The sequence below is a fragment of the Osmia lignaria genome, chromosome 3, assembly GCF_051020975.1.
Source record: "Osmia lignaria lignaria isolate PbOS001 chromosome 3, iyOsmLign1, whole genome shotgun sequence".
In the NCBI taxonomy this organism is placed as follows: Eukaryota; Metazoa; Arthropoda; class Insecta; order Hymenoptera; family Megachilidae; genus Osmia; species Osmia lignaria.
Genome location: NC_135034.1, coordinates 8,062,631 through 8,076,717, shown reverse-complemented (window position 1 = coordinate 8,076,717; position 14,087 = coordinate 8,062,631). Strand labels below are relative to the sequence as shown.

The 14,087-nt window shown below is 38.2% G+C and overlaps 2 protein-coding genes and 1 long non-coding RNA gene across 7 annotated transcripts in view; 2 read left to right on the top strand and 1 right to left on the bottom strand.

Annotated features, from left to right (window-relative positions):
- Positions 1-4,844, top strand: part of LOC117605441 (uncharacterized) — a 35,004-nt gene extending 30,160 nt beyond the window's left edge. Inside the window, exons 7-11 of the mRNA XM_034326798.2 lie at positions 88-336; positions 603-834; positions 920-1,153; positions 1,411-1,694; positions 2,141-4,844. Of these exons, the coding sequence (XP_034182689.1) occupies positions 88-336; positions 603-834; positions 920-1,153; positions 1,411-1,694; positions 2,141-2,428 (1,287 nt within the window). The 3' untranslated portion in view covers positions 2,429-4,844. The remainder of the gene's footprint in view (positions 1-87; positions 337-602; positions 835-919; positions 1,154-1,410; positions 1,695-2,140) is intronic.
- Positions 1-14,059, bottom strand: part of LOC117605447 (uncharacterized) — a 40,133-nt gene extending 26,074 nt beyond the window's left edge. Inside the window, exons 1-4 of one of the 3 annotated variants that reach the window (XR_004581702.2) lie at positions 13,006-14,059; positions 12,274-12,416; positions 9,008-9,084; positions 8,850-8,934 (exon numbers count right to left, since the gene is read on the bottom strand). This is a non-coding gene — a long non-coding RNA (uncharacterized LOC117605447). The other 2 variants (XR_004581700.2, XR_004581701.2) reach the window with 2 other exon arrangements.
- Positions 5,527-11,919, top strand: LOC117605440 (scoloptoxin SSD14). 3 transcript variants are annotated; one of them, XM_076693191.1, is made up of 10 exons: positions 7,723-7,887; positions 8,106-8,299; positions 9,280-9,513; positions 9,629-9,852; positions 9,929-10,121; positions 10,195-10,395; positions 10,460-10,709; positions 10,801-10,994; positions 11,086-11,326; positions 11,442-11,919. In XM_076693191.1, the coding sequence occupies exons 1-10, from the start codon at positions 7,822-7,824 to the stop codon at positions 11,706-11,708; spliced, it is 2,064 nt and encodes a 687-aa protein (XP_076549306.1). In that variant the 5' UTR covers positions 7,723-7,821; the 3' UTR covers positions 11,709-11,919. The 3 variants fall into 3 exon arrangements, with proteins under 3 accessions (XP_034182688.2, XP_076549306.1, XP_034182687.2); XM_034326796.2 differs by having other exon boundaries at positions 8,103-8,299; XM_034326797.2 differs by lacking the exons at positions 7,723-7,887; positions 8,106-8,299 and adding an exon at positions 5,527-6,195 and having other exon boundaries at positions 11,442-11,917.
- Positions 14,060-14,087: the final 28 nt, after the last annotated feature.

The window sequence follows — 14,087 nt, the reverse complement described above, 5'->3', positions numbered from 1 at the left end:
AACTAACTTTCTTTCATCCGCAACCTTCTGTTGAAACATAACTCATTAACTCGGAACATTTAAATGAACTAATATTAATTATTCCAGGTAATGCAACTGGTTGGCTCGTTGTATTTGCTTTATTTCCCATACTGTGGCCTGATTCTTTGGGAGGTTTGCGGTGTCGGGAATCAACCCCATTTCTACGATCACCCAAAACTGGCCTCGTTGGCCTCTCTTTTACTCGCCTGTTCTCCACCCATCAACGGTCTTCTCTACGGCTTGAAATCGCAGACCCTTAGACGATCCGTGCAAAATTACTGGCGAAAAAAGGCGACAAAGTCGGAGCTTCAACACGTAATCATCATATCATTTTACTAACGTCTCCTTTGCATTTCTCCTTTCCTTTGTGAATCGGAAGCTAACATGTAATATTAACCCTCCGTAGACGATTCAACTCGTCGATGGTGCAAGATGCCTCTTCCCCTGCACTTATTTTTATCCAAAGGAAGTCAACGTTGCATCCAAATTGATTTCTTTTCACTGAGAAAATCAAGATTCCTTATCCTCTTAAGATCCAATATATTAGCAAATGGTTTTCAATAACAATACTTTTCATTCAGGAGATCCAAGCTAGGACACCGAGCGCAGCAGGATCGAGAAGGCCATCCGGAAGTGGGACTGGTTCTTTCTTCCCTTTCCCGCCATTACAACGAAGACTGAGCGAGGCACTGTTGGCTCTCGGCTCCTGCAGAACCGGAAACAGTTTCGACAGCAACAATCTCGGTTTCCATCGAGGAAGACTGCAACCTGCTGCCTCCTGCAATACGCTTCGAGTACCGACTTCCGAATCAGGTTAGAGTTCGACGCTCGAATTCTTCGAATCTCTGATTTATCGTTAAAGTTTCTCGACAATTTTCATTTGTTCTCGTTCGTACAGGGGAAAGTAGCAAGTTGGTGAGATCGAGTGCAAGCGCGGCAAGCTTGATGGGTCCTCATTACAGAAGCGATTTCATCGGGACAGACGCGAGCACCGGATGTTCAATAGCAATGAACGAGACACCAAGGAGAAGCCCAAGGATCCTCATAACACGCGCGTGCAGCGAGGAGAGCCAGGACGGAGGAAGTCCATTGCTGAGGAAACCGTTCCTGGCAAACGCCCTTCCATGTGACAGTACGTGTTATCGCTTTGAAATTCGCGTAGAATTTTTATTGAGAATTATTGGATCTTCTCCGAACAGCGTGTCCCGTATGGGGTCACCAGTGGCACGCTTTTCTTTTATTAACATTTTGATAGTCAGTGTTACATATTCGGGGCTTTGATAAATATTTCTTTATCTTATCGTCTTCTGACTCGTTTTTACGTATTGCAATTTTATAGAGTATAAATGGGATCCGTTTCGATACAAAATTATTCGTATGTTTTGCAAGAGCGGAGATGGCGTCATTGTAGTACCGGTAGTGATAGCAGTACCGGAAGTAGCGAGGCGAGCGTGTGGACCACGGGCGTCGCTCAGAAACTTGCCAAGGCGAATGCAAAACACGTGTCGGATATGTGGCCCCCATCGCGAAGATTCGCGCGTGGAAAGAATTTGGAAGAAGGCGCGGTTCTGGTTGGCACCAGACCCAGCAATAATAGCGAAAGCAGTGATACCACGGACACCACGGCCACAACCACCACCACCACAACAATGCCCACGAAACCACCCGCCATGGTAAGTATACCATTTCCGATGAAAATCTTATACAGTATTGTAACACTAGTAACATTGAGCAAACGGATTCGTTGCAATGTTATTTCTGCTGTTACATTATTTTTTAATTATGAATCGAACACACCTAATTATACCCTTGATACGTTATTTCATATATGATTAGTCGATAAAACTGAACTCTAATTATTAACTCTAGAATGTTGTTCTATTTATCCGAGATTCATCGATGATTCACAACAGTGACTGTATGAAATCAGTAATGACTTGCGTCTTACGTACTCCTATACAAATGATTTCACAATACTGCTGAGGATTCTAAAAAATTGCGTAACTAATATTTCTTAAAAATTCACTGAAAGTATGATTACGTGCAATTAGCGTGCAAACAAAAGAATTATTTCTTCTCGCATCAATGTTACCGGAAACGTAATCATGAATATGTACAGGAGAACGGATGTTACCGAGAGAAGCAGAAGGAAGAAATAAACGGTAGGAAGAAGGAAAGGGAGCATAGCGAGAGCGACAACAGTTGGAGCAGCGTGGACGAGATCGAGGCGAAGGAAATGGCGGAGAAATGTATGGAAGAGGATAATCCCGTGATCATCGAAGAGGAGACAGAAGAAGAAAAGTGCAAGCAATTGAGGCGGAAATCGAAAACGATTCGCAAAGCGGATGTTCCTCAGGATTGCAAGGAGGCAGCGCAACGCAGGCCGCTTCTCACCTCGTCGTCCTAAGTTTGATCAATGAACTCGAATATTTTTTCTCAAACTAATTTATTATATCCATTTCGTTATTTATTAATAATTTCCAAGGTACTCGTTCGAAATGAAACGATCGAATCTTATCATCTCGTGGTCCAGAAGGAGGCTTTATTTTTCTCTTGGAAGAAGAAGCCCGACGCGTCCCCCTCAACTATGCTCGATATCATTTACAACGTATCGACATATCCTGAAATTATATTTTTATACTTCCACTCAACCACGAAGCAGCGTTAACGAGAAAACCGGGGCGAATGCGGTTTCGCTGAAACGAGAAGCTGATTTAATACACCACGAGCAGGTTAATCTCGGCGAAAAAGTTGTTCCCCACCCCCAACCCGAGAAAGTCCAAGGAAAGTTGATCGGCCAATCATCCTTGTACGAGTGTCGGCGAGACTGGTGGAAAGTTCGCGGAGGGAAAGAAGCTCGTCATAATTTTCTTCGCGATGATATTCGCGACCGTACGAAACTTTGTCCGCGAACAAATAAGCTTAAGAAAGTTCTTGCTACGATTTGAGAATCATTGTTGGTCCTGAAGAATTTCAAATCGCTCTACTGTTGGCTCGAAGAGAACGTTTGGTACGATTTTATAATTTCATACCTGATAATTATTTCTCCCTCCGCTTTTGCCGATGTTCCTAATTAATTGACTCGTGAATCATAGAGATTTAATGGTGCGTTAATCAACCATTGTGTGAATAATAAAAGAAAAAGTGTTTGAAGAATAGAAATGTGGATGATATTGAAATATTGAAATAAAAATATAATAAATTCTTTAACGTAATGGTAAAAATGGATATTCAGGTGCAACGGTATTGGCATAGGGATTAAAAGTTGATAGGATCGATTCCTCTTGTGAAATATAATTTAATAAAATAAATAAGGTTCTTCGACAAATTTACAGAAAATAATGAAACATTTTCATTTCAAAATACTGGAAAGGTCACTTCTTCAATTTGCCTCAATTATTGTAACGTGAAATAGAAGGAATCGAGGGTTGAAATTTCTATGTTTCACGAGTTGCAGAAAATATATTTTAACATTGAAATACTAGGAAATTCTGACAGGGACTCAAGCGTCTTTCAATCGTCACGAATTTGAATAAAGGTGTATCTATGGAGATAGAAAATTAGTAAAAAAAATAATGTCGATTAACGTGGTCATCCATTGATCGGGGTTCGATAATAAACGGATGATCGCGTTAAATCGATCGGTAATAATATACGTTAATGAAGAGCGACGAAGCATCGTGCGAATTCTTTTTACTAGCAAGTTTGTACAGCCGTTTTTGTGAATTGTGGCCAACTTACTGTGTTTGCACCGACGCGGTAATAATTTGCAATTTAGATCGTAGCGGCAATTATTTAAACGTTGAACGATATTAATGTTGGTGGTTATTGGAATTGATGTTCTGAATTTTGTAGAACACGAATGAGTGTGTGTGGGTGTATGAGTGTGTGTGAAAGTACAGTATCGAGCACAGTAGCCGAGACTATTGGAGGAGGAATCCCGGAACATCGCCATTTTCCGTAGAGAAGCCTACCATGCTCGGTAATGTACAATTTCATGATGCGAATTGTTGCAGATCCAAATGTTCTAATTATCGAAATCTTAAGGATTTGTTGAAAAATCATATTCAATTTAATTTACTTGCACTTGCGGATGAAATTTAGTCGTTGATTTTATCAAAAATTAAAATCGTTATCCAGTACAAATTTTATTTAATGAATGTTTGTGTGTATAAATCCAAATCGAAAGCTATAAAAACATATTCTATTTCAACGTACGTGCTGGTTAGCTTTTGAATTCGTCAATTAGAACATCCGAGAAACGATCTCGTTAACAGAAACATGTTACTTTATCATTCCGGTGTGAAGAAGTTTATCGGGTCCGAGTGTTCACGTTAATGTTAATAATATTAGATTATGGGGTTTAAAGTTAAATAAAACACACAATATTAAATGAAAAAATGAACCTTATTATAAGCTCGGAAGGACGTCTTTACTCATGAAAGCTGAGCTAAGAAGTGAGGTTTTCTCCGAATGCAACGCAGGAAATTCGGTGCCCACTTTAGAAAGAAAATAACGGCCTGGGTCTGCAACGTGTTTATTACTCAGGCCTATAAGTTTAGATACAGCCAGAGACCCATTGACTCTGGTTACAAAGTTAGACCTTTTCCATACAATGCACCCAGTGTCCCTCAACTCCACAATTCATTTTTGCTAAGCTAGGAAAGACAAATAATCTAACAAATAATATTAAAATATCCCGATCTAAACGATGTCTGAGTGTATGTCGTTAGTGCTAATAAAACAGAAGAAATGATCTAAAAACAAAAAAGAAAAAAAGATAACTCTAATTTTAACGATATTATTCCTTTTTATTTTTGGTTAAATGCTTCCTGAAGGAGGTAAATCAATACGATGCTGCTACAGATTGTCTTATAATTTAATGAAGATACCCGACCATTAAACTCCACGTTTAGAGAATTATTACAAGGTGGCCAAACTCGTCTACCAACTCGTAATACATTTTAGCTAAGGCTCCCGTTTCATGCCGGCGACCATGATGGTTAACTTCGAAAACTCGTTTATCCTTGCAAGTGAAATTCATTTTCACCGTAAGATGTTCCACGTAGAAGACACTCGCGCGATTATCTTCTTCTCTACACATCTATTTCGACGTGTAATAATTTTCATTCTCTTTTTTAAATCTTAAATTTTCTAATTCCCACCATTCTTCATTTCTTCCTACGAACCTTCAGATTTCTATTAAAATCTGAAACTCCGCGAGAAACGAAGCGCCAGGGCGTTTAATCGTCCGACGATTAAAATTACGCGAGGCAGAAACGGAGCAGTTGTCGAATAGTTCGAGCGGAAAAAGGCGATGAAGCAACGTAGCTCGATGATAAAGCATCTCGAGTGTGTGTGCGGCGTTAAACAAGGCCTTCTTTTAGTATCGAAAGTCATCTGGACCGGCGCGATCTTCTCCCCCTATCGTTTAGAATTCAAATAAGGGGAATTAAATTCGTCCGCGCGCGGGCAAGAAACAACCATCCCTTCTCTGCCACGGCCATGAGCCTGGCAAACACGTTTCGAGATGTTTTCGTCGAGAGTTGAAGCGAGCGTGCTGCGATCCGGTCTCACCACTGTACGATAAACCTCGTGTCCGGACGACACGTTCGATGCTTCGGAGCCGGCTTCTCGAATGATCGTCGCTCGATCATTCAAAATTTTATCCTACTCCAGTTTTATCGCGGTGACGAAGAATTAATTACACTTTCGAAACGTCGTGATTGATTAAACGATCGATAACATCGAGAAGGAGCGATCGGATTCGAAGAAGGTATCAACTTTATGTAACAGTGGATGATATTCTGAAAATTACTTTTGAATCGGTGCTGTTGGGTTTCGCAATCGGCTATGATTACGATAGTGTGTTGAAGATCTGATAGAGTTGATGCGCGCGTCACTCACTGAAAGGAAGGTGTTCCAACGGGTAATTACTTCAATTTAGAACCGAGTGCGCGGTAAGATTTTTACATTCTCGATTATCTTTATGAATATGAACGATTGACTGTGAGATCATTTGTCTCCGAGTACCGGTCAAATTCTCGGGTCACAGGCGGTCGACGATCGTCGTACGTGTACGTTTAAAAGTTCTCTGTGATTTAAAAGTTTGATCGCAAAGATGACGAGAAGAAACAGCCTGGCGGAAATCGAAGAGTCACGGAAGAGACGAAGGTATGATGAAAATACTCGATGAACGATAAAACCAGATAACATTTGTTGCGACAGGTGTTATTTTTCTGAAGACAACACCTTTCGTTTAGAGCTGTGAATTCTAAGAAAGTAAATGAAGAAGTTAATTGAATCTCGTTGTTTCATTATTCGATCCGTTTACACTTTTCTGAATCAGATTGCTCGATGCTTAGCGGTTCCGATAATTGTCGAATATCCGCTACAAATTGTCGCAATTGCATGCCACTTCCCGATACACATATAGTGCCGTGCGCGTTCTACGACCCAGATATGTAACTCCTCTTAATTGTATATTCCATTGTTTCGTCGAAATACTATTATGCCATGAAAGGTCATATAACTTCGTCAATTAAATATTCATGTACCGTATCAGTTCCGCATTCCTTTTAATCGCAACAAAATTAAACAGTAATTCTGTTATTAATATCAATTTTATGATATTCAGTGTTTTCTGTTGGCCAGCTTATAATTAAATAACCGGAACGATAGATCCTCGTAGAAGTTTATTCGTCACCCTGAGGTGACTGACACCCAAAATATTAATAGCATTCTAGAATTCACTAATAGAGTGTTTTGTGGTGAAAATTAAGAAACTAGGAATATTTTATAAATTTCAAATACTGAAATACACATATTTTGAAAAGTCAAGTCATAATCGATGCTATGTGTATGAGATATGTAAGTACATGTATTGCTAAATCACTGGTCATGGATAATCGGTAGTTTATCGCTAGGTGATATGACTGATGTATCACTAAGACATGTGCCTTTCAATATTGAAGTATTTGAAATTCAATCCAAAATACAAACTCTTTGAATATTCGAATACCTTGAATTATATATTGCCTATTTCATGTAATGACAGACTATTTTTCTGATTAAGTAGAAGATAGGAAACTATGATGCAATTATGTAATATTCTACTGAACGACGTTTATCAAACGTGACGTTCTCGTTATCAGTTCACACAGATTTCTCCCACAGGTTGTTACGGGACGACACTGACCTACGACAATCAGCCTGATTCAATTTTTTATCGCTCTACATATAATAAGGTTATGAGTGGGTGTGAAAGGTTCTTGAAAAAGAATACTATAACTACATTCATGTCAAAACCCATTCTTTCAAAGTAGAAATAAATTTAGAAGTTCCTAATTCTATTACCTCAACGAATCCAACACTGATTGCCAAATTCGGTTTCCTCAAAAACAAAAGCTTAAACGAAAAAATGTTACTCTTTCTTTTTCACTCATTTTTGGACATAAAATCACCCCTATACCCCGTATTCTGCTGCGCTCTGTATTTAAACACCGAAACTTCATTTTGGATTTACATCAGTTTGCAAACAGAAGCATAGAAAATTCAAATTGTTATCTTAAAAAAAAAAAAAAAAAAAAAAACCAGAAGCAATATAACTGTGAAGCTTAATTTAAATCGCGTGTATACACGTGACTGTGACATCCAGAAGAATATTGCGCGAACGGGAAAGGAACGCGCAAGCCCAGATTGATTTTCGCCGGTCAGCTGGTACTTGCTCAATGTCGGGACGATGCGGTTAACGTTTCGGACGCTTTTCGGCCAGCGATTATTACCGTTCGTACGAACGAAATGGTCCGTAAATCTTTCCTAAAACGAGATCGGAATAGGTGCAAGAAAAATCGTCGACCAGTTACAGTGAGTGTCTTTCAGTGATCCCACCGTACGAGAAAATATACAACTAAACATTTAACGATATACCTGTCTCTATGCGTTTAGTCGGCTTGTCAAAAGGTGGCGATAGCCGTTTGTTCGACAACGATTTTTATAACAATTATCGTTGAAGTAACGTCGTTTGAATACGAAATTCGTTTAATGTATCTTGTTTTTCTTTATCGTGGGTCGTTTTATAGCAGAGAAAAAACATGACGTCCTCGCCGTCGTCTAGCAACAGTTCAGCTTATGCCATTACCGATGATCTACATCAGTACTATAACAACGATAAACGAAATTTCCTTGATTCGGACGAGGTCGGAACCGCTCGACTCTTGCGCTCGTATTCGCCTCATCGTAAGACGAGAGGATTATTTCCAAGACTAATTCTCGACAAGTGAGTCCCCCTTATGCGCAGGTTGCCGCCAATTTTAATATCAAAACGGCGTTTTATTTGCAATTAAAGTATATGTAAAACTTGATGGGTAGACTAGGTACTCATTGGTACAGAACCGAGCATTGTACACTTTCTCAGGGGAAAAGGGCAATTAGGCGTAAAAATGATTTTCTAAATTACTCTGAATATTAATGACTTCAAAATTAAAATTCGGAGAATTCCTATTTCCTCTACAGCCTCTACCATCATTTTCCCTGGGATAGCTTACTTTGCTCGAAACTGTACATGTGTGAATAGAAAGAACATATGCATGCAAGATACGTACAAGGACACATGCAGAATTTCGTAGACGACATATTAAGTTACCCATACGAATAGCATATTCAATTGAATATCGTATTTAAATAATTCATATCTCAGCTGTTAAAATCGTAGATATTAAACCACTATTAAAACTGAATGGGTATACGATTGTTTATAAAGCTTTCTTTCAGTTAATCTAATTAACTGATTAATCTTAAACCGCAGATTAGAAATGAAGTGTACTTACCACACGACGACAGTGTTTCTTCTATCACTTTCAGATCATGCAGTATTTTTCCCAGTTTTCCCGAATCATCGTTGATTCCATGTTCCTGCACAAAAATGAACAAAAGTTATATTTTAAGACAGTTAAACATGAATGAAAGTATTTGAAAGTAAACTTACCAGAAGGATTATTTTTCAAGTGAGCCACAACTTGTTTGCTGCTTCATCCACAACCAATTTGATGGTGGTACCAGGAACTGAAACAAAAATTCATTGATAAACACTGATATTTTTATGTAACAACCTTCCCCGAACACAAATATCCGTGTAAAGTTAAAAACATTCGGAGCAACTGTTTCAGTTTAATGTTTGCGCATCAATCGTAAAATCTTACACATACCACAATCTTTGTTTAGGATCATTTTTATCATCGGGCGACTTTTGATTTTCAGGTCATATATAAACACAAAGGTAATTGTAATCGGCAGCATAGTATTAGCAACAGTGATCCTAGCGATAATAGCGATCTGCACTGTCTATGGATCGAACAGAGACGTAGAAATTCAAGAAAATGAAGAAGTACCACCGGATCCAGAAGCAGAGTTGCCTCCTTCAGCGAGTAAATTAAGAACTTTTAAACGTGGAGCCGTTTGCGCAGATGGTGCCCCATGTGCCGTTGTCGGCAAGTACGTAACATCATATTTTTAGCATCAAGGCATACGAGTATACAGAACAAAAATCCCACTGTAAACCTTATTTTAAAACGAATTAAAATGCGATTGTATAACCATCGTTCCGCAGGTCGATTTTAGAGAAAAATGGCTCGGCTGTGGATGCCGCGATAGCAGCGATGATTTGCAACGGTCTCGTGAATATGCAAAGCATGGGCATTGGAGGCGGATTTTTTATGACAATTTATGATAAAGCGAGCAGACGTGCGTACACGTTAACTGCAAGAGACCGTGCACCCTTAGCAGCCAATGCCACGATGTACGAAGGAAAACCAAGAGATGCATCCTTTTCCGGTAAACTTACTACTTTCCCCTTTCACTTTTAATCGAATTAATCAACTATCCGTAAAAATTATTTACTGACAATCAGGTCCATTGGCCATTGCTGTTCCTGGAGAATTGGCCGGATATTGGGAGGCTCACAAACGTTTTGGTAAATTACCATGGGCCGATTTGTTCAGACCATCGATCGAACTTTGCGAAGAAGGATATAATTTAACAAAAATCCAACACGCTGGGTTCAGATTCAATGCGAAGAATATTTACAACGATCGTGTATTAAAGTAAACATAAGCGAAGAAATATATTTTATATAATTATTCGTTTATTACAATCTGTATTTTCTCTGATTCTTAGAGAACTGTTTGTCGATCCGAAGACCGATGATTTTTACAAACCGGGTACCATCATTAAACCAAAGGTACTTTGTAAAACATTGAGAGTGATTGCGGAGAAGGGTGCCTCGGAATTGTACAATGGTACCTTGGGCAAGTTACTTGTGCAAGATTTGCAAGAAAAAGGAGCGATAATAACGATGAAGGACTTGAACAGTTACAGGTGTTTATTATTAAATTAAATAAGCACCAGAAATGACTACACGTTAAATTTCATTTATTTTTAGAGCTACGTGGGATGAACCCCTTCAAACGAATCTCTCTAATGGAATAAAGGTTTACACTGTTGGATTGCCAGCTAGTGGAGCTCTCTTCTCGTATATTTTAAACATTTTAGACGAATATCATTTTAATCCTGACAGCATAGCTGATCAAAACCAGACCATTCTTACTTATCATCGAATGATAGAAAGTTTCAAATATGCTTACGCGTTGAGAAACGATATGGCTGACAAAGAATTTGTCGACATGGAAGAAGTTAGTAAAGAATTAGCACAACAATGTCTCTACATCCAGGTGTCTCAATACATAATTATCCTATTCTTACCATCGAATTCTTTTCTTTCAGTTAACAAGGAATTTAACCTCGAGGAGACACGCTCACGAAACTCGAATGAAGATCGACGATAACAAAACATGGGACGATCCAGCTCATTATGGAGCTGTTACTTTGAACAGCGCGAAAGATCAAGGAACTGCCCATGTTTCAGTATTGGCACCCAATGGAGATGCAGTGTCAGCTACTAGTACCATTAATTTTTAGTACGTTTCATTTTCTACCAACCATGGAAGAAGAAGAGAGCTAACATTATTAGTCGGAAGATTCTATGGAAAACAATTATTTATTTTTCAGCTTTGGAAGTGGGGTAATTAGCGATACCACTGGAATATTATTAAACAACGCGATGAATGATTTCGGTATACCATCGACGATAAGTTATTTCGGTATACCTCCCAGTCCGAATAATTACATCGCCCCTGGGAAACGACCTTTGTCGTCGATGGTACCTTCCATCCTGGTAGATTCGGACGGAGACGTGAAAATGGTGATCGGTGCATCCGGTGGCACTAAGATCACCACGGCAGTGTCTCAAGTTAGTATTCCACCATTGTACTTCGGTATCAAAAATATTCCGTCTCAGGATCTCCGACAATGAAATGGTTAACCGTCCGTTGGAAAGGTATTTCATTGATGGATCACGATTTCAGATAGTGGCGAAAATCATTTGGATGGGACAAACGGTGAAGGAAGCGGTGGACGCTCCCAGAATACATCATCAGCTGTACCCATCCGAGATGATGTACGAATATGGCGTGCCAAAGCAAGTAATCGATGGTTTAAAGAAAATCGGCCATAAAACTGCTCGTTACAGGGTTCGCGGCAGTGTGGCGTGTGTGATTTTTGTTAACAACGACACGACCGTCTACGCGAACGCGGACTTCCGCAAAGGCGGTGACGTCTACGGAGTCAATTGAATGTATGTTCGCGGGAATTATTGATTTTAGCTAAACATCTTCCATTATTGAAGTAGTTGTTAAGCAGTTACGACGGCAGTAAGTCATAAATATCATTCGATTCTTCGAGAAACTTTTAATCAACATTTGACGTTCGTGTGTTTTAAAGGTTTATGTATTGAATAATTGTGCGATTATGAACTTCAATAAAAATTTTCCACGTTATCTCATTACATTCGTTTATTTTGATTCAGTTCAGTGGTATAAAATTTATTAAATACACGATTCAAATGTTACTTCCGTTTTCTGAGCATAATGGAAACGTTGGGCCACGGATTATTGATCGAAAGAACAATTTCGATGTAAGAGAACGGTTTGACCGGTATTATCGATCGGAAATGTATTCGTGAACGTTCTACCATTAACTAGTCATAAAAGTATCCGACTAAGAGTTTATCAATTTGCAGATTTAAAAATATCAATTTTTCTTCCTTGAATATATCGTGTATTTAATATAAACATTAACATCGTACTTTAAACAAAAGAGAAATATTTTTGGACCTACTATAACCATAAAGAAAATTACCTGTGTTTAGCTTTTGCCATGATGCATATTGTCGATGACTTTCGTAAAAGAAATTTCGGTTCTCCAACTCCAGTGTTTGCAAGGACTGATTCATTAGGGGTCGAGGCATTCTTCAATATATTATTCAACTTCGTTCTGCCTTGCTGAAATTTGATAATAATGATGTAATAGGATTTTTTAAATGTGTTTTTAAATTTATCATTGCGCAGTTTGAAAGGAATACTATGCACGCCGCCTAACGGAGAGTGTCGATAATGCTAATTTTTTCATAAAATAGTTTTTGTCCTTAATTAAAACGAGTAGAACGTTTCATAATTACTGTGCAAGACGCAGACACATACCTCTACATTTTTATCACTTTTAACACATCAAATTCACTTTAATACCACAATTTAATGGATATTATCAATACAGATTTTTTCACGAGGTTCAGCAAGTTAAAAAACTCAAGAACTGTAGTTTCGCTATGCTGCCGCTAGGCGTCTCTAACGGCTCAGGATTGTGGCGGTCTTTTTTAAAAGAGAGATGTATTCTTTGAACTCGTTAGTAAGCTTTATCTCATAAGATCCTTGTTTTAGACAAGAAAAATGAAATTTCTTTTGTTAATTGGCTTCAATAATGCTGCCACAAGAACATTCTACTTGTTCCGATAAAGCAAAGAAATCATTTACATATGTTGTTCTCTCGTTAGATGGCACTTATAGCACCATTTTCTTAACATTAATACAGTACCATTGATTTATTGAATCTATTCTTGATTCAAATTAATTATAAAGCAGCTACTGTACTGTTTGTTGATGAAACAAAGTATAAAATGTAATATGATCGTAGTAAACACGATTCAGAAGCTCTGGACGTGAATAAACACTACTGATCAACGTACATACACGATCAGTAGATTTGTTTTTACGTGGGAAGCTTAATTAGCATCTGATAGTTATTAATTAGAGCATGTCCATACTTGAATACAGACATGCGTAATTCGAAAGATACGAATCTGGTTAACCTGAATTTCATTAAACCTAACTACGTCTTCATTCGCGTATCATTGTTTGTTTCACACTAGATTCGTACTGAACGATATCACTGACGCGTTTGGTAATCGAGTAATTTTAACCTCGTCCAGCATAGATATTTTGGCGCCTCATTTTGCGTGCACTGTTGCACGTATCAAATGATAGATACCTACAAAATATTCGCCAACGTTCTGCTTACGATGAGTATGGAGCCTTCTAGAAGTCAATGCCTTGAGACGATTGCGCATGCGTAGTAAATCCAACTGTATGTTGACAAATATACGAACAATGCTGTGTGACAGTAATACATACAAGGCTTATCCATTATCCATATATATATATATATGTTATTTTTAGCAATGACACATGTAAAACTTCGATATTTGAAAAATGTTGCATAAAATTAATCAAAATTGTTTGAAGTTACAGATAACCTGTGCAATATTGCAGTATGCATATACGCAGTTACTAAATGGAAATATCACGCTATCAGGGCTGTCAACACAACATAAATAATACACTTTAGACATATATAAATATTTACCAAATTATGTTAGATTCTCCTGATTGATTTCCATTGAATTGCATAATATGTACACGTGAAACAAAACCTAATAACGTTAATCGTACGATTGTTCTATCTTCTAGAAAATTTTCAGTTCCAGTACATTCTCGGTCATATATGTTCTGATTAAAATTTCATTAATTATTTACATTTGTACCTTTGTGAGGTATTGAAATGAATTATCTTTGTTCGGAAAGAGTCATACTAAAGCTGTTTTATCTTATTTAACGAAG

Bases quoted from the DNA above. Each gene is read 5' to 3' on its own strand.
- LOC117605440 (XM_034326796.2), top strand. From the start codon at position 7,822: ATGGTCCGTAAATCTTTCCTAAAACGAGATCGGAATAGGTGCAAGAAA. The intron at 7,888-8,102 runs GTGAGTGTCTTT...GTCGTTTTATAG, and splicing joins AAAATCGTCGACCAGTTACA to CAGAGAAAAAACATGACGTC. The intron at 10,995-11,085 runs GTACGTTTCATT...TTTATTTTTCAG, and splicing joins ACTAGTACCATTAATTTTTA to CTTTGGAAGTGGGGTAATTA.